Genomic DNA, 20,145 nt, shown 5'->3' with positions numbered 1-20,145 from the left:
TAGAATTTAGTTATTCATCACTTAAACATAACATCCAGTGCTCATCATAACAAGAGATACATTTTAGATGGGTGAACACACATGGATTGAAAGTGAAGGGCTGGGAAAAGATGTTTCATGCAAATGGAAACAAAAAGAAAGCTGGAGTAGCTGTACTTCTATCAGACAGAAACCTTGTAAGAGATAAAGAAGGGCACTGCATAACAATAAAGGGGTCAATCCAACAAGAAGCTATAAATTTGGAAATATTTGTGCTCCCAAGATAGAAGCACCTAAATGTATAAAGCAAATATTAACAGACCTGAAGGGAGAAATAGACAGCAATGTAATAGTAGGGGACATTAATACATCACTTACCTTAATGGATAGATCATCCACACAGAAAGTCAATAAGGAATGCTGGCCTTAAATAATATTTTAGACCAGCTGGACTTAACAGATTATACAGAATATTCTGTCCAAAAGCTACAGAATACACATTCTTTTCAAGTACACATGGAATATTTTCCAAGATAGATTACATGTGAGGCCACAAAACAAATCTTCATTTCTTTAAGAGGAATGAAACCATTATCAAGCATCTTTTCTAACCACAATGGTATGAAATTACAAATTTCATGAAGAAAACTGAAAAATTCAGATACATGGAGATTATACAACATATGGCTGACCAAATGGGTCAAAGAAGTCCAAAGAAAAATAAATACCTTGAGACAAATGAAAATGGAAATGTAACATTTCAAAATTTATAGGATGCAGCCAAAAGCAATTAAGAGAGAGAAGTTCATAATGATAAATGCCTAACTCCATAAATGAAAATCTCAAATACACAACCTAAATATACACCTCAAGGAATTAGAAAAAGAAGGATAACTGAATCCTAAATTTAGCTGAAGGAAGGAAATAACAAATAGAGTAGAAATCAATGAAATGGAGAATATATTATCAATATAGATCAATGAAATAAAGACGTTGTTTGGAAAGATAAAACTGACAACATTTTAGCTAGGCTCACCAAGAAAAAAAGGAAGACCCAAATAAATAAAATCATAAAATTAAAAGGAGATATTACAATTGATAATGAAGAAATACAAAGGATCATAAGGGACTACTATGAACAATTATATCTCAATAAATGGGACAAACTAGAAAAAAATGGATAAATTCCTAGAAAATACAACTTACCAAAGTTGAATTCATCATGAAATAGGAAATCTGAACAGATTGATTACTAGGAGAAAATCTGAACACAATGAGTACTAGGAGATTGAATCAGTAATCAAAGAGCCTGCAAACAAATAAAAGTTCAGGACCAGATATCTTCACTGGTGAATTCAACCAAATATTCAAAAAAGAATTAGTACCAATTTTTCTCAAACTCTTCCACAAAGTAGAAGGCAAAACTTTTCCAAGCACATTTTATGAGTCCAGCATTACTGTGATACCAAGACCATATGAGGATGCTAAAAACACAAAAATAATTTATAGGTCAATATCCTTGATGAATAGAGATGCAAAATCCTCAGCAAAACATGAGCAAACCAAACTTAACAATACATTAACAGGATCATACATCATGATCAAGAGAGATTTATTGCAGGAAAGTGAGGATGGTTCAACACCAGCAGATAAGTCAATGTGATACACACTTCATTAACAAAACGAAGGATGACAATCATAGGATCATCTCAATAGATGCAGGAAAAGCACTTGCCAAAACTCAGCTTTATTAAAAAAACTCTCAAAAAAGTAAGTATAGAGGGAACATACCTCATCATAATAAAAGACATGGATGACAAGGCCACAGCTAACATCAGATTCAACAGTGAAAAGTGGAAAGCTTTTTCTCTAAGATCAGGGACAAGATAAGGATGCCCACTCTCACCACTTTTATCCTAGCCACAGCAATTAGGCAGGGAAAAAAAAAATACAAAGCACTCAAAATTGGAAAGAAGAAAACTGTCACTATTTGCAGATGTCATAATATTATATATAAAAAACCCTAAAGACTCCACCAAAAAAGCTCTTAGGACTAATAGACAAAGTTGGTAAAGTTGCAGGATAGAAAATCAATACATAAAAGCCTGCTGCATTTTCCCCCACTAATAACAAATTATCAGAAAGAGAAATTAACAAAACAATCCCATTTACAACAGCATTCAAATGAATAAAATACCTAGAAATAAATTTAACCGAAGTGAAAGGCTTGTATATTGAAAACTACAAGATGTTAATGAAAGCGAAGAAGACACAAATAAATGGAAAGATTTTCTATGTTCATAGATTGGAAGAATTAATATTGTTAAAATACCCATACTACACTACCCAAAGCAATCTACAGATTCAATGCAATCCCTATCAAAAGTCCTATGATTCATAGAAATAGAAAAAACAATTCTAAAACTTGCAGGGAACCACCAAAGACTCAATAGCCAAGCAATTTTGAGAAAGAAGAACAAAGCTGGAGGCAAGACACTCCCTGATTTTAAAGTCTATTAACAAAGCTATAGTAATTAAAACTGTATGATATTGACATAAAACAGACACACAAACCAATGGAACAGAGAGCCTAGAAATAAGCCCACAGATACATGTTTAATCGATATATGACAGGGGAGCCAAGAATATGAAATGGGGAAAGGACAGTCTCCTCAATAACTGGTATTGAAGAAACTGGATAGCCACACAGAAAAGAATGAAACTGGACTACTCTCTTACACCATACACAAAAATTAACTCAAAATGATTAAAGACTTGAGCAAAAGACCTGAAATCATAAAATTCCAGAAGAAAACATATGCAGTAGCTCCCTGACAGAACTTGGCAATGATTTTTTAAATCTGATACCAAAACTAAAACAACAAAAACAAACATAAACAAGTGGGACTATATCAAACTAAAAAAGCTTCTCCACAGCAAAGGAAGCCATCAACAAAATGAAAAGGCAACCTACTGAATGGGAGAAAATAATTGAAAATCATATATCTGATAAGGGGCTAATATCCCAAATATATAAAGAACTCAATGGCAACTCATACAATTCAATAGCGGGGGGGGGGGAAACTAATTAAACAACAGGCAGAGGATATGAACAGGCATTTTTCTAAAGATGACGTATAAATGGCCAACAGGTAAGAAAAAAATAATAAAATGCTTGGCATCATTAATCAGGGAAATTGGAAATCAAAATCACAATTATCACCTCACACTGGTTAGAATGGCTATTATCAAAAAGACAAGAAATAACACGTTGGTGAGGAAGTGTGAGAAAAAGGAACCCTTGTGTTCCGCTGGTAGGAAGAAATGTAAACTAGTGAAGCACTATGGAAAACAGTATAGAAGTTCCTTAATAAATTAAAAATGTAACTATCATAAGATCCTTCATTTCCATTTCTGGGCATTTATCTAAAAACATAAAAACACTAATTTGAAAAGACATATGACCCCCCCATGTTTATTGCAGCATTACTTACAATGGCTAATATAGGGAAAAAACACAAGTGTCCATCAATGGATAAAAGGATAAAGAAATTTATAAATACAAATAAAATAACATTGTTCAGCCATAAAAAGGAATGAAATCTTGCCACTTGCAACTACATGGATGGACCTTGAGGTCATTAGCTAAGTGAAACAAGTCAGGGAAAGGCAAACACCATATGATCTCTCTTATATGTGGCATCTAAAACCCGTAAGTAAACAAAAAAGAAAGAAAACAAAACCAAGCTCAGATATAGAAGACCAGTGTTTGCAAGATGTGGTAGGTAGTGTAAGAAATGGGTGAACTGCTATTTTTTTTTTAATAAATTGAGAATACATAAATAAAAGTTACAGTGACATGCAAAGTTAAGAGCACCAGCAACAGAAAATTTTGCTAATAACAGGTAATACTGGATGTGGTCAAGTCAAGGACCAAAAAAGGGAGCATGGGTTTGTGACCAGGGTAGAGAGGGACTGAATCATCTGGTTCTCTAGGAGCAGCATTATTCTAGCTATACAAATTAAAAGAGGCCTGCTTATAAAACAGAATTTATCTGTAAAAGGGAATTACAATAATGATTATTTTACTGGGTGCTAATACATGAGTTGATTTATTTAAACTGTTTGAAATAGGGCCAGGCACATAGGATTTCATATAGTAATTATTATCTATTAAAATTAACCAAAAAAGGAAAAAAGGGCACTACAAGACAACATTTAGGAACCTCATTGTTGGATAAATCTCCTGAGAACCTGCTTTACCTCTTAAAACTGAAGAAAGCACAGCAGAATACAAAATTAACGTATTTTTACTTAAGATAATTTAAGGCAAAAAATAGGATTCGTACATGAACAATTTTAAAAACATGCCTATAAAATGCAGTCCTCTAAGTCCTCCACTTAGATCCTTAGTTTCAGAAAACTAAGTGTCCTGAAAAAGAGACTTGGGAAAAATGAAAGCTAAGGCTGTCTGGAGAAAATAAAGATTCTGTGTCCTTCAAAGCAAATGGTCACTGTTTGCTCTTTGTTGAAGATGTGCCTTTTACTCAGGCTACCCATTTGGCCATTAAACTCATTTACAAGTTCTTTCCACAGCCCATTAATATAATCATCATCATAGTCTACAGGCTCAATCTATGGACGCTGCACTTCCCTTTCGGTGCAATTGCCTTGGAATTCCAAAGAACGTCCCTTCAGCACCTCTGGCCTCTGGTCTTCCCAGTTGGCCCCTTCACCGCATTTGACCTAGAAGCACTGCACCTTCTTCCTAAATACCCATTTGCTTCCTCCTTCTGCATACAGTTGAGTATATTCTCCTGGCACTGATTTTTATCAGTAAGAGAAGTTAAAGTTTAATAAAAAGCAAAAAAGAAAAAGACTACATATAATAAACATATATATTTATATACATATGTTTTTATATATACATATATGTGTAACATATATATTATGTACATATATATGTGTGTATGTATTTAAAAGAGAGTTCACTTTAGGTTTTATACATTCTGACTCCCTTCTGGAACCCTGGTTTCATCGACAAGCTGGGACAAGCAGAGATAACTGGAGCATGTGCCCTCTGAAAGAAAACTGACTTGAAAAATCTTGGGTGTTTTATTAGCCTGGGATTCTAAATTCTGGAAGCCAAGATAAAACTGAGAAACTAGACCTCAGACTCTGAATTCGTAAGACTTTTTTCTCTGTGGGATGTGTGTGTATGTGTGTGTATTTAAACAATAAGCACTCTTCAGAATCTTAAAGGGATTAAAACCAAACATTCTTCATATATTTTCTCAATCCTAAGCATCTCAGGGCCATGGTTCATATGGAATATATGATCACGAGAGTTAGAATCAAGGGCCACAGGTGATCAGATCACCTGGGTGTTCTAGTTCCTGCTACCCCTCAGCAATCTTGAAATCAGGGGAAGAGCACACAGCCTGCGAAGTCCCTCCTCCCCCTACACCTGCGGTCACAGGTCCCGCAGAGCAGGCCAAGCAGTGGCAAACTGCAAGAGTGGCATGGGAAGCAGGCAGCTAAAAAGGGGTACAAGAAAGCTGGGGGCTGAAAATAAGAAGAGAGCAGGGAAAAGGGAGTAAAAGGAGAAAAGGATGATGAAGAAGGAATAGATGAGGAGCAAAAAGAAGGCAGAGGAGGGCAAACAAGCAGGGAAAACAGTAGGGCTGGACCTCCAAACTTCAAGCAAGCATTTGTTTTTCCACTGTGTCCCAAAGAGGGCATGAGGGGGTCTGAAGTCAAGTCCCCCAGGAAGAGATTAACCAGCACACAGGGAGACTCACCAGGGCATGGTAGCAGGCAGGATAAACACAATGAGGTGATGCCATGTGCTTTGAGCAGCACAGAAAGATACTCTTTTTTTATGTATGCAATGTTTATACTTTTAGGTACTTTTATAAGGCAATCTCGAGACTGGCTGATTTCCAGAGGAAATTACTTCCATGACCTTAGCTTCTCAGTATTTTTGAACCTCCTGAGGACCTCCTCCTCATTACAAATAAGGCAGAGCACATGACAGGGGACTATCCCCAAGCACCACCACATGGAAGCAGTTCTGACTTTCCACACTCCGTGAGGGACAGCTGGCTGAGAGGCCTCCTGGGAGACCCGGAAGATTAAGCTATCCCCAGAGTCAGCTCACTTTGTTATCTTGGGAAGAAGACCTCTGAATACACAGCCACCATCACTTGGTGGAAGAGAGGATATTAAAACAATCTCCCCAACCAAATCAAACTAAACCAAACAACACTCCAATCTGGGAATGTAAGCACATAATACATGCTTGGCAAAAAATGCATGGTTGGCTATAGAACAGAAAGAATTATGTAAATCCAAACTATTGCCTCTTAATCCTTTAATTAGACTGAGTCCTTGAGAAGGAAGCACAATTCATTGTTACTGAAGGAAATCAAGAGCAAATACAGACTGTGACACACCTACACACACACGTGCCCATACACATAATGTAGCATATTCAAATAAATATGAATAAACACTCAGGCTAAAGGGCTCATGGTCTAAAAAGAAATTTATTTGTTTATGAGAGACATGATTTGGGACAATAGAAAGTTCTCCAGGGATGTGTTGGGAAAAATGTGGTGAGAAGACGAGACTCAGCAACCCACGGGCATGTCAAAAGATGTGCACAAACACTCTTGGGTGAACTCTGCTATGACTTCAGGCCAAAGGTGTTTGCTCACAGGGCTCTGACAGCTGAATGGCTAGAAGGCCCTGGCTCGAGGAATTTATTCGGAACCTTGCTTCTTTTTCTTCTTCTTCTTCTTCGTCTTCTTCATTGGTATGTCATGTAATATAGCTTCCACTGCTTCCTCAACTTGCTTTTGCAGCTTTTTCTTTTCTCTTCTTTTTTTGGGCTTTGGGATAATGTCCTGGTCATCAGGGGGCCACACACAATCCTCTCCATCCTCAGCAGAAACACCAGAATTCTCATCCTGACAAGGGTCTCTGAGCTGCCATTCAGCTTGGTCTTTCTTCTTCTTGGCCTGCGGTTCGGTGTAAGTCTCTACATTTTTATCTTTTGCCTCTTTTTTTCTCTTCTTTCCCCTTTTTCTTTCCACTCGGGTCTCTGCAAGGTCAGGCCCTGTTGCTAAGACCTGTGGCTTATTCTTTAGCTCTGCCATCCGCTTGGCAAAGTACTCCTGGATGGTGAAGGCACTGGTCGTTGTAGTGGAAGACACATTCCCATCTGGAGTGGCGGGGCTGGAATCATCATCCTAAGGTGGGGAAAAAAGTTAAAACCAATTAAGCATCAACTGTTAACTCTTCACAGCATCCCAAAGAACTGCACATGGAACTACTCACCCTAAGCAGTAGAAGACCAGGCTAAGTGCCCAGCTTCCACCTTGGCTCTTTGTCTCCCTTTTGGTAGAGCTCAACAGTAAAGCACAGAACAAAATGGCCAGACACTTGGTTGAATACTGTATGTATTCAAACAGACAGAAGCTAACTTTGGGCAAGTCACCTACAGGGAATTGTGAGTAAATAGCTGCTTAGCAACAATGTTATGCCTGATGACTAAGTACCCAGAAGCTCCCTTAAAAACACAGGGACACTGACGTTCTCCAGCTTTGTGATTTTATCAGACACCTATTTCAGCTCTATTATGAATTACACAGGTCTCTGTGCATTGACCCGGAAGCATAGATGACACAGATATATGCTAGCCCTTCCTGTAACAGGAGCCCAATGCCAACCCAGAATCTGGTGTGTCAGGAACACCTGTCTCCTCCACAGACAGGGGTGGCCCTCCAGAAGAGAATGCACTAAGGCTGGAAGTGTATATGTTCCCTCTTCCACACACAAAGGGTAGGTTATCATGGGGAACCATTCCTTCTCAGCTGGGGCTGGGGGGGAAGAGAGATGGCCCCATCCTTACTCCAACATGGATTAGATACTCATGGCTCTGTTAGTCTTGTTTCCAAATGTGAAGAATTACTCATTCATAACAGCTGGCATTAAGTGAGGTTTACATTTTAATTTTAAATAAATACATTCAACTGTAAGGCTTTAGAAGTGAGAAAATTCCTAACTTGATAGCTTGGGATAAAAAATGAAATGCTACCATCATCATATGGGTTTTGGCTGGCTGACAGGAAGAGGATGAAAATGTGTTCGAGAAAATAAGTACCTACAAGATGAAGAATATAAGGACTATGGTTTATGTAGTCAATGTTTAGAGTAACTATGCCCACAGAAACTTTTGAAATAAGCCCTTAGACAATAATGCTAAACCTGGATTTTCATAATAACCGGGCTTCTTTTCATTTTTACTTACTTGCACAGAAGAGACTGGTTGACCCTTTCATGTTGGAAGGGTAGAAAAATGGCTTTCTGAAGAAATCCATTTCCAAATTAGGATTCTACAAATTTTTTTGAACTTGTCAGGCAAAGTTCTGCCTATGCAGCTAACTTTATGACAAACCAACACATATAAATGGACCACGCCATGTTCTTGACACAGAACTCAAAAACCAGCTCAGTGGAATCAACGTAGCATCCTTTTTCAAATTCCAGCAGAATCAATACTCCATCAATGAACAACTGGGTTTTAGAGGCTATTGCCTCAGAGAGCTCTCACGAAAGGATACCATACCAACAGTATCACAACTTACCCAATTAACACAAACCTTATTTTACTCAGGGCTAAAAACACAAAATTGTGGGGGCGCCTGGGTGGCTCAGTGGGTTAAAGCCTCTGCCTTCAGCTCAGGTCATGATCCCAGGGTCCTGGGATTGAGCCCCGCATCCGGCTCTCTGCTCAGCGGGGAGCCTGCTTCCTCCTCTCTCTCTGCCTACCTCTCTGCCTACTTGTGATCTCTGTCTATCAAATAAATAAATAAATCTTTAAAAAAAAACCACACAAAATTGTGTGGTCAATTTTTAAATTTCCAAATGTAAACAGCAGAACATATGGAATAAACCAACTAAGTGCTGGAACAACTTCATATGCTACCTATCAAGCATTCAATTCTGGCTGCAATCCCATCATGTAATTTTGCAAAATATTTAAAAACAGCTGCCCCAGGAAAGTGAAACAAGGTCACTTGTCTTTTTAATTCTTTAAATGTTGAAAAAGCTGAAATTCTGCATAGCAGAATGAGAAATCTTCTCAAGGTGTCCTGATGCCAGCTAATCCCAGTTTGATGGGCAAGAATGCTCTTGCCTTCCATTTAAGGTACAAAGCCACACCCAGACAGAAGACAGTCTGTGAAGGTGTCCTGTTTATGTAAAGCAGGTCTCATTTAGTTTCATGGCATTAAAAGGAGTTTATTTTATGCAGGCCAGCTCATCTGGTGTCTGAGGAACTGAAATTTAAATTGTATCCTATGGCTCCTCACCTTGCTCACCTATGTATTACCTCCTTAATTCCTGCTTTTAACAGTTAAATCACAGGAACTAATTGCTGGCATTAATCACACTTTTAATTATTAGGAAATATAAGACTATTTTTGAGTCAGTTGTTGAATTCAGCAGGCCTTTCTAATTCCAGAAAATAACTATGATCATAATCAACTCCTTATGGTGATAAGGATTTTAATAACCACGGGCCATTGCACACCAAACTTAGCAGGGCATGGAGACAAGCAAAAGGTGCCAGCACCCAAATCCTATTTATCTCAAAGAAAGTGTAGGCAAAACAATGACTTGCCGGGGAGAGCCATTTAATGCCAGGGGCAGCCACCCTCCCACATCACAGGAATGTATCTGTTTTAAAAGCCACAGAAACAGAAGTAATCAGTTGCAGATCTGACTCTTGTAAGGGCAGTGCCTAGGACTCCTACAGCATAAGCTCTTATTTTGATTTTATAAATCATAAACCTAGTTTCTTACTATAGCAACTGTCATCCCTGTATTCTATATTCTTGGCCATGAATATGAAAAATATACACCTTTTTAAGAAAACCAAAACTTTTTTCATGTTTGGTCTTTATTTCAAAGTAAGACTGAAAAAATGCAACAGTTGCTTCTAATCATTTGAAACAGACAACTTGCATCTTTCCACATTTCCATTAATCACAAAATACAACCTTAAAAAAAAAAAATCTATAATGCCACAAAGTGACTTCTACTTTTTCATAAACTTTGAGAATGCACCAATTTGCTAACAGTGTTCTAAATATCAGCCAAATAAATGACCAATACTTTGAAAACTTCCATTTCCATACAAAATGCTACCAAGAGAGGTATAGTTCTTACTAAACATTTGATTTACGCTTAGGGATTCAGGTAACCTTTTTTTTTTTTTTTTTTTTGAATTCTAATCCTTGCTGTTAACTAATGAAGGTCTTTAATGGATCCCATAGATTCTCTAAGCCTGTTACCTATTATTAAGTCAAAGAAGTAGGTTAAAGGAGGTCACTTCCAAAGTGCCTTGGAGGTCTAAAACTTACTGATCTCTGAAGAGACGTTTGTGCTGCTCATATCACAGAGAAGGTACAGTGAGGCAGTATAAGCAGGCAGAAGAGATGAGCTCTGGTCATAGCAAAGCACCACCCCAACTGTTAAGCCAAGATGCTGCAGTGACACCAATATACATGCAGTCTACCCATGGGAAAAACATTTCTACACCACCTGTAAGAGAGCAGGCAGTCAACAAGAGATTGAGTAATACCATTCAGAATAGCTGAAAGAGCCAAATACTATTTTGTACTGAAGAGTTGTTAAGAATTTGTTTAAAAGAACAGACACTACATAGAGGATTAAATCAGTGAAAGCAAAAAACTGGAGTGACTATTAACTATAAATCTGTTTTATACCTATATCCTGAAAATCATCCTAAATACTTCTAAGAAAGGTCACAAAAATCTAAAACTTGTTTCCCCATAAAGCAAATTCCCATAAAGCTTTACTTAAATCTGCTATGTTTAAGCTAACTTCATTGTCTCATTAATTTACAAAGTAAAGGAAAAACAAAAAAAATTGTCTTTCACAAAGTCCAATATACAGCTTTTTTTTAAAACCAAGAACATATTACTATTTTTTTAAATTTTATTTTTCCAGTGTTCCAAGATTCATTGTTTATGCACCACACCCACTGTCCCATGCAATACGTACCCTCCTTAATACCCACCACCAGGCTCACCCAGCCCCCCTACCCCAAAGCCCCCTGTTTCTCAGAGTCCAGACTCTCATGCTTTAGCTCCCCCTCTGATTTCCCTCAGTTCACTTCTCTGTTCCTTCTCCTAATGTCCTCCATATTATTCCTTATGCTCCACAAGTAAGTTAAACCATATAATAATCGACTCACTGCTTGACTTATTATTTCACTCAGCATAATCTCCTCCAGTCCTGACATGTAAAAAATGATAATAAATTCTCTTTTTGTACTTAACAATTTTGAAGGTTCTCCTTGGCTTCAAAATCCCCATCGATCCTTCACATACCCTAAATTTGTGTTTTCCAAAGGCAGAGCGTGGGGGAAATGCTAAAGATTTTACCCAACTGGAATTAAAACTGGTGGCCTTCTGGAATGAATGATGGGCAGCCTCTCCCTTGGCTTTTATGCCTTCACAGCCTAAGATTCTTTAAGTCCTGGCTTGAGTGGGCCAAGAGTTTTAATAGCTGCCTAGTTATGGCATGCTCAAGGAGAAATGCAGGCTTTCACTTTGGTCCAGTGACCGATACAGGTTGTAGAGTCGTCTGTGTGGGAGCTGGGCTCTGCCTGTGGAATCCCCCCAGGGTTTATGCTAACTACAGCCTCCTGTCAGTTCACATGGTCAGGGACATGTCCGAAGTAAATGTGCATTTCCAGGACCAAGCAGGATACCTAAGACGAAGCTTTGCAAAGAAAGAGGTCCATGAACAAGGAGGGGAAATGATAAGGGAATAGCAAAAGCAGTTTTAAAACAAACCTCTCCCTAAATTTGTAATATGTCCACTGTATTGCCTTCCTTTTTGTCAATTACTCAAAAAGACCCAAGGGTACATTTAGAGTCTTGAAATCTTTTCCATGTATTTTAGAACCTACTCTTTTAAAAATATAAAGTGCAACAGTTCCTTGTGTTGTTCTGTTTCCTGAGTTAATATAGTCTGTTCCCAGAAAATCTCAGTCTTCTCATTTCTCTGAGAATGTACATGTTAACCAGTCAGAATGGTTAAAATTAGCAAGTCAGGAAACGACAGGTGTTGACAAGGATACAGAGAAAGGGGAACCCTCCCCTACACTGTTGGTGGGAATGCAAGCTGGTGCAGCCACTCTTGAAAACAGTATGGAGGTTCCTCAAAAAGTTGGAAATAGAGCTACCCCATGACCCAGCAATCACGCTACTGGGTATTTACCCTAAAGATATAAATGTAGGGATCCAAAGGGGCACGTGCGCTCGAATGTTTATAGCAGCAATGTCCACAATAGCAAACTGTGGAAAGAACCTAGATGTCCATCAATAGATAAACCAATAAAGATGTGGTATATACATAATGGAATACTATGCAGCCATTTGCAACAATGTGGATGGAACTAGAGGGTATTACGCTAAGCGAAGTAAGTCAATCAGAGAAAGACAATTATCATATGATCTCTCTGATATGAGGAATTTGAGAGGCAGAATGGGGATCATGGGGGGTATGGAGGGAAAAATGAAACGAGATGAGATCGGGAGGGAGACAAACCATAAAAGACTCGTAATACCCCAAAACAAACTGAGGGTTGCTGGGGGGCGGGAAGAGAGAGAGAGGGTGGCTGGGTGATGGACATTGGGACGGTATATGCTATGGTGAGTGCTGTGAATTATGCAAGACTGATAATTCACAGATCTGAACACTGAAGCAAATAATATATGTTAATAAAAAAAATACACACTGTTTTTAATTTGTAGTTAAAATAATGCAACTTTGGAGAATTTCATTTGAAATGTGAAGCAAGATACAATTAACAGAGGGAAATGCATGTGCAAATTAGTGGTTGTTTTCATGAGGGATTTAATCTTCATGTTCATTTAAAAGTAGGTGATTATTGTGTGTCTAAAATTTTACTGTGAGAAAATATTGGTCCTGGGTATACAAAATAAAGAATTAATAATGTGTTTTTTTTTTTTAAAGATTTTATTTATTTATCAGAGAGAGAGAGAGGGAGAGAACAAGCACAGGCAGACAGAATGGCAGGCAGAGGCAGAGGGAGAAGCAGGTTCCCCGCTGAGCAAGGAGCCCGATGTGGGACTCGATCCCAGGACGCTGGGATCATGACCTGAGCTGAAGGCAGCTGCTTAACCAACTGAGCCACCCAGGCGTCCCAAGAATTCATAACGTTTAAACTAAAAAAAAAAAAAAAAAAAATCTGACAATCAGTTTTCCCAAATGATAGCTGGGGCCTTAATTTCTACCCAAGCAATAAATATTTTGTGGGATGTAACTCAGAAGTGCCTGTTCCTCACTTCACAGAACCTCAATGGTTTAAAGCTAGAAGGTACCTGTGGGAATGCTGCAGTCAGTTACAGAAGGAAACTTGACCCAACAAGGCCATACCTGATGTACTGAAGAAAGCAGCCACCATTTCTGAGATGCCTTCAAAATGCCAGTCACTTATTACCATAAGTCAGGCCATGTGACCCTCACAGCAGCCCAAGGAAAGGAACTGTCTCCATTTTACAGATCAAAGCGCTTAACTGCAGAAGGTCTTGGGGCCACAAGGCTGCCAGAAACAAAGCCCTTTCTCTTTCCACTATAGCATCCTAACTTTTGGCCTATGTCACAGATTCACTTGTTGCTGCTGCTTTCTTCAGAAATCATCCTAATATGGAAATGTGTATCAGTTGGTCATATAACCCATGGACTAAGATCCACGCTCAACTTTGACAAGGGCAGAAGGTAACTGATGCAAAAAGCTTGATGTAGAAAAAATGTCACCAGAAATAGATATTACTTTCTAAACAGAAAAAAACAAAAACAAAAACAAAAAAAACAAACAAACCCTTATGTAGTTTGCAGTTTATATAAATAAAAAATAGCCTAAAACCAGGCTGAAGAGGTTTATAATTAGTCAAATTAGCATGTAAATTCACTTAGCAAAGTGTGAGGGTTTTGAAGCAGGAAGTAAAAGTTGAGTCCAAACTTCCACCTAAGGTAAGACTCCCTCATGGACAGATGTCTTACAACTTCCAGCCAGATACCTCTAATACCAAAAACGATTACTTGGGGAGGCGGGCAGTACCTCCTACTGTTAACTTGCTTTGTCTCCGTTTTCTCAAAAGCAGTAGTTAGATTCCAGTGGTCAAGCCTATATATACTTGCGCCATTATGAGGGCTGGAGAATCTTGGGACCTAAACCTATCTTTGGCAGTTCTGAATTACCATTGGAATTGGGAGCAGTGGGACAGAATGGATGTAAAGGAAACAAGACTTTGCAAAGAGAGATCCTTACAACATCAATTATAATACATCACAATCATCTCAGGTGCCTGAAAGATGCCCAAAACTACACATGTCAACTTTTCTCCAGTATCCACAGAATTTTGAGTTTATTGGGTGTTTCTCTTACATAAATCTCTCCTAGAGGCTCTGCAGCTTAATGAGCTATCTGCTCAAACACCTCTGGGTTCACAGTTCTCTTTGCCTTTCAAACATGTATACTAAGGTGGATTAACAGCAAAATGCCCAAATAAAAAGGATTTTCCTTATTGCCTTCAAAAGGATGTTGTTAGTATCTTTCAGGGCAAGAAAACAGAGCAGTTTGGGTTGAGAATTCAGTGAGATGTTTTGGGCAAATGCACTATAAATATAAAATCTTAACTTATGATAGATTTAGTACAGCAATGGGATTTCAAAGGCAAAAGTCTTTCAGCTCACTGGCCTCTCACATACGTGACATCTTAAGTGACAAGACGACTGAAGCCTTTTGATTTCCATGTTAAAACACATTCTACAACAGCAATCCTTCAACTTTCCTCATTGAAAGAAAAAGCAGAGGCCCTGAGCTCGAAAGCAATGGATTTAGCAAGTGATTAGCTCTGACAGCTGGTGCCTGCAGTGAGCAGATGCTCACTTCCTCTCTTCTCTGTCCTCAGCTTGGGCTGGATCAGTCTGTGCAAAGGTAAGAAAGCTTGCAGAGTGAGTGCTTTGAAAGAACATTTTGTATCTTTTCCAAGTTTTTCAGCAGGACAGTTCTGAGAAACACAAATTATGTCTTGACGTACTCCTGGGATGTAGAAACTGCACCCATTCATTTTGGACAGAGATAAAGTTATGGAGTGATTTCATCACTTACAGGATGAGGCACTGCTGGAATATGTACGCGCTACAGCCTCTGCCAACAGATGGGGCAGAATGGGCTGATGCAGTCACGCATTATGCGGGGCCTAGGATGTTCTTGTAGAGCCTTTCCACATAGTCAGGTGCATCAGCTTCTTGAAGATGGAGTGCAAAACTGCCTCCTTCAACAAGGCTGATCACTTGTGACATATCCTCTCTTGTTTACTGTCTGTGACTAGCAATTAATGAGCTACTTTTATTTTCTGATTCTGTATAATTTGCTGTGTAAGCATCTTCCCAGGGAAATGTTAAGTTCCTTGAGGGCAGAGACCATTCCTATTTCATTTATATTCAGAACACACTCTCCAGGGAGGAACAACCACATGGTAGGTGCTCAAGGAAAGCACAGAAGATACAAAGCCCAAGCAGATCAAGGCTGATACTCTCACTACCACCCACTGAGCCGTAAGTTTTGTATATATTGGTAGAGATCTGTGCCTGCCGGGCAGGCCTAATGACTAGAAGGTGCTTGGAAGGGTAGGAAGAAGAGAGTCAGCATTTTGCAGTATACATTCTTCCCATCCAGATGAAACCATTTCCTTCTCATCAGATGCATGGCATGTATTAGAAGCACACTCTGCAGGGGCTCCAGCAGAGGTCTCTGGAACAGCGATGACAAACTATGGCCCATGGGCCAAATCCAGCCTGCTGCTGATCTCTAAACATCTCACAAGTTAAAAAACAGGTTTACATTTTAGGAGTGCCTACATGGCTCAGCTGGTTAAGTGTCCAACTCTTGATTTCAACTCAGGTCATGATCTCAGGGTTGTGAGACTGAGCCCTGCTTGAGATCCTCTCTTTCCCTCTGCCCCCACCCTAAATATATATATATATATATATATTTTCATTTTAAATGGTTAGGGGAAATCAAAAGACTATCTTATGACTTGTGACAACTATATGCATTTCAAATATCAATGTCCTTAAATAAAGTTTTGAATTGCAACAGTAAAGAATTTGTGGAAGTCTGTTTCTCTCTAGAGAGAAATAAACATAATAGATGCTAAGTAAGTATTTGCTGAACAAATAAATTTATTATCAAATATCTGCTTTTGGAAGTATTAGATGCTCTGAAGTATACACACATACACACATATACATACAGACACATACATCTACATCCACATTTATATGGAACTGGGGGGCTTTGGGTTTGATGGGAGTTCTTAATGTCCATCACTTGTTATCTTCCTGAATTAATGCTGGTGAATAGTAGAGAGGCTGCTAACTGCTATCTGATTTCAAGTAGCAAAGGATGGTAGACAAGGAGAAAGTCTGATGAAGTGATCCAGACATCAAAGAGAATTCTCAACACCCTACAAACCTACAGAGATATCTTTCTAATAATTAGGCATTAGAACTTTCTTGGAATTTACAAACTCAGATGAATAAACTGGACACCCTCAGAGAAGATAATGGAAAACTAAAAGGGACAAAATATCTCGCTCTGCACTGAACAACAGGAGGGCAATACAAATAATGCCAAATTCCTCATATGAAGGCCAATGCTAACAAAACTGTTCATGTCTATTTTTTTTTTCTTTTGCCTTCTCAGTTGTTCCAACTGCCATCCATTAAAAGAACCAACATAAACGTGTTTCAAAATGATGGTTCTCTATGGCAATAATTTTTCAAGTAACTGACATCAAAACTCCTGACAAGAGTCATACAGCCTCTGGGGAAAAAGAGGGGAAAGAAAGAGGAGCAGGTTTCTTGCCTCCCTGAAAGATCCTAAGGCTCAGAAGTTGCAGTGACTCATGTGACAACATTTCACAACATACTAGCCCTTAGAAGATAAACGAACCTCCTGCAAAGCTAGAAATGATCAATGTGACGTAGATACCAACTTCTTTAAATGAAGTCTAAAATTAATCCAAACTGACTATATTTTATAATTCTAGGTCAACTGGTTCTCTTTGCTGTTCTCTGGAGGCAGGACAAATAGCTTTTATCCATAGTTGAAGGGTAGTCTCTGAATCTTTTTTTTTTAAAGATTTTATTTATTTGACAGATACACAGAGATCACAAGCAGGCAAGGAGGCAGGCAGAGAGAAAGGGGGAAACAGGCTCCCCACCGAGTAGAGAGCCCAATGCGGGGTTCAATACCATGACCCTGAGATCATGACCCAAGCTGAAGGCTGAGGCTAATCCACTGAGCCACCCAGGCGCTCCTAGTCTCTGAATCTTAATGAGCAAAAGCAGAGGCTATCTGAGAATCTGATTCTTCCATCTTTACTCCAGAAAAAACATGATAATTGCTTAGGAGTCATGAAAACTCATACTCAGCTTCCTTATTATAGAAAGCACAGCATTTTTTGAAGAGTTCAGAGAACCCAGTACTTTGAAACTAGGATTAGAGGAAGAATAGTTATCTGGAATAGTCAAGATTACTTTTTTTTTTTTTTTTAAGATTTTATTTATTTGACAGAGAAGAGACAGTGAGAGAGGGAACACAAGCAGGGGAAGTTGGGGAGGGAAAAGCAGATCTTCCACTGAGCAGGGAGCCTGATGTGGAACTTGATCCCAGGACGCCGAGATTATGACCTGAGCTGAAGGCAGATGCTTAAAGACTGAGTCACTGAGGTGCCCTCAAGATTACTTTTAAGAGAAAGGTAAATTAGGTAAATGAAGTCACTAACAAAAGAAAGTCCCTCAGTTCTTGTATATTATATAAGGTTAATAACCCTTCTATACTCTTTTTAATTGACCAGAAATCAAAATAACAATTAAAAACATTTAAAAATACTTTTTAGGGGCACCTGGGTGGCTCAGTGGTTAAAGCCTCTGCCTTCGGCTCAGGTTATGATCCCAGGGTCCTGGGATCGAGCCTCACATTGGGTTCTCAGGAGCCTGCCTCCTTCTCTCTCTCTCTCTCTCTCTCTGCCTGCCTCTCTGCCTGCTTGTGCTCTGTCTGTCAAATAGATAAAAATCTTAAAGAAAAAAAAAATACTTTTTAGGAGTAGATTTGGTAGGGCAAAATAATTCTATTTTTAAAGGATATTTAAGTTATTAGTATGAGTAAATTAAATAAAATTCTGAACTCGGGGAGTCACATAATGTAATAAAAGTAAATGACACAAAAATATGACCTTGAAAAGGCTCAGGTCCAATGATTTGGCCATTTTGTCCCTCATGAACAGCCACTGAGCACCTATCATTTACCTGACCGTGGTTGGGACCTTGATAAGAAGCTCCCATCCCAAGGGAGACAGATTGTAAAAAAATAATATCAATAAAAAAATAAGACCAGAGTAGATCTCATATAAGTAGTTTTCCCACCACATCAAAAATTAAAATTTAAAAAATGCACTGGGAGAAACTAAATGATAAGAAAACCAACTGCAAAACAACTCAGTTCAATAAATCCCTAATCGAGGGGCGCCTGGGTGGCTCAGTGGGTTAAGCTGCTGCCTTCGGCTCAGGTCATGATCTCACGGTCCTGGGATCGAGTCCCACATCGGGCTCTCTGCTTAGCGGGGAGCCTGCTTCCTCCTCTCTCTCTCTCTGCCTGCCTCTCTGCCTATTTGTGATCTCTCTGTCAAATAAATAAATAAAATCTTTAAAAAAAAAATAAAAATAAGTAAATCCCTAATCGATTAAAGGGAGACCACAATTCTAAAGAGTTCATAGAAAATAAATTAGCCATCAGGGAAATTCATATCAAAACTACAATGAGATATCACCTTATCCCAGTCAGAATGGCAAAAATTAACAAGGCAGGAAACAACAAGTGTTGGCGAGGATGTGGAGAAAGGGGAACCCTCTTACACTATTGGTGGGAATGCAAGTTGGTACAGCCACTCTGGAAAACAGTATGGCGGTTCCTCAAAAAGTTAAAAATGGAGCTACCCTCCCACCCAGCAACTGCACTACTGGGTATTTATTCCAAAGGTACAGATGTAGTGAAAAGAAGGAGCACATGCACCCCAAGGTTCATAGTAGCAATGACCACAATAGTCAAACTGTGGAAGGAGCCAAGATGCCCTTCAACAGACGAATGGATAAAGATGTGGTTCATATACACAATGGACTATCACTCAGCCATCAGAAAGGATGAACACCCACCATTTGCATCAACATGGATAGAACTGAAGGGGTTTATGCTAAGTCTCAAGCAGAGAAAGACAATTATCATATGGTTTCACTCATATGTGGAACATAAAAAATAGAACAGAGCATCACAGGGGAAGGGAGGTAAAACTGAATGGGAAGAAATCAGAGAGGGAGACAAACCATGAGAGACTCTAGACACTGGGAAACAAACTGAGCAATTGGCTGTTGGAAGTGTCCAGTGAACAATTTCTTCCAAAACTAGTAACAAAGCATTAAGCCTGGCCTCCTTAATACTGTAAAGTCTTGCAAACTGGGTCCTGAGGATCTAGAATATTCAGAATGACATCATGCTTCCTGCTTCACCTGGTGAGGTTCCAAAGAGGACCCAGAGGGGAGATGGTGATGCCCAGACCCACATCACTGGTGTCCCTGCAGACTATTTCATGAGAAGCGAAGCATTGCCTTCTCACAAGCCACGGCCATGCTCTAACCCAAAGGTTCATCCTATTTTCGTTACATTACAGGATGAAAATCTGGGAGAGAATGTTATTTCTGTTTTCCTGGCAGGAGAGAGGGTTAGGAGGAAAAACGAGCCAATATTTCACTCTTCTCTTCCAAAACTGAGCCATCTGTATGTCAATTTCTTATTATCACAAAAGCTCTCAAAACCATTTGCTTGATCTGTCAACAAACAAAAAGCCAAATCTAATCCTTTCAGTCCAAACCTACGCCCTGGCAAAAGTCTAACTAAACAAAACAGTACAGTGACTTAACAACTCTTGGGTTATTTTGGTAGTTCTTCCCTTTACACCCCCCCCCCCGCCACTTCTT

The 20,145-nt window shown here is 39.0% G+C and overlaps 1 protein-coding gene across 2 annotated transcripts in view; it reads right to left on the bottom strand.

The window, feature by feature from the left end:
- Positions 1-6,508: 6,508 nt before the first annotated feature.
- Positions 6,509-20,145, bottom strand: part of PINX1 (PIN2 (TERF1) interacting telomerase inhibitor 1) — an 85,159-nt gene continuing 71,522 nt past the window's right edge. For both annotated transcript variants that reach the window (XM_059372236.1, XM_059372227.1), the window contains exon 7: positions 6,509-7,232. In XM_059372236.1, the coding sequence (XP_059228219.1) occupies positions 6,744-7,232 (489 nt within the window). In that variant the 3' untranslated portion in view covers positions 6,509-6,743. The remainder of the gene's footprint in view (positions 7,233-20,145) is intronic.

This window comes from Mustela nigripes, chromosome 1 (genome assembly GCF_022355385.1).
Source record: "Mustela nigripes isolate SB6536 chromosome 1, MUSNIG.SB6536, whole genome shotgun sequence".
Taxonomy (NCBI): domain Eukaryota; kingdom Metazoa; phylum Chordata; class Mammalia; order Carnivora; family Mustelidae; genus Mustela; species Mustela nigripes.
This window is presented reverse-complemented; position numbering and strand designations above follow the sequence as displayed.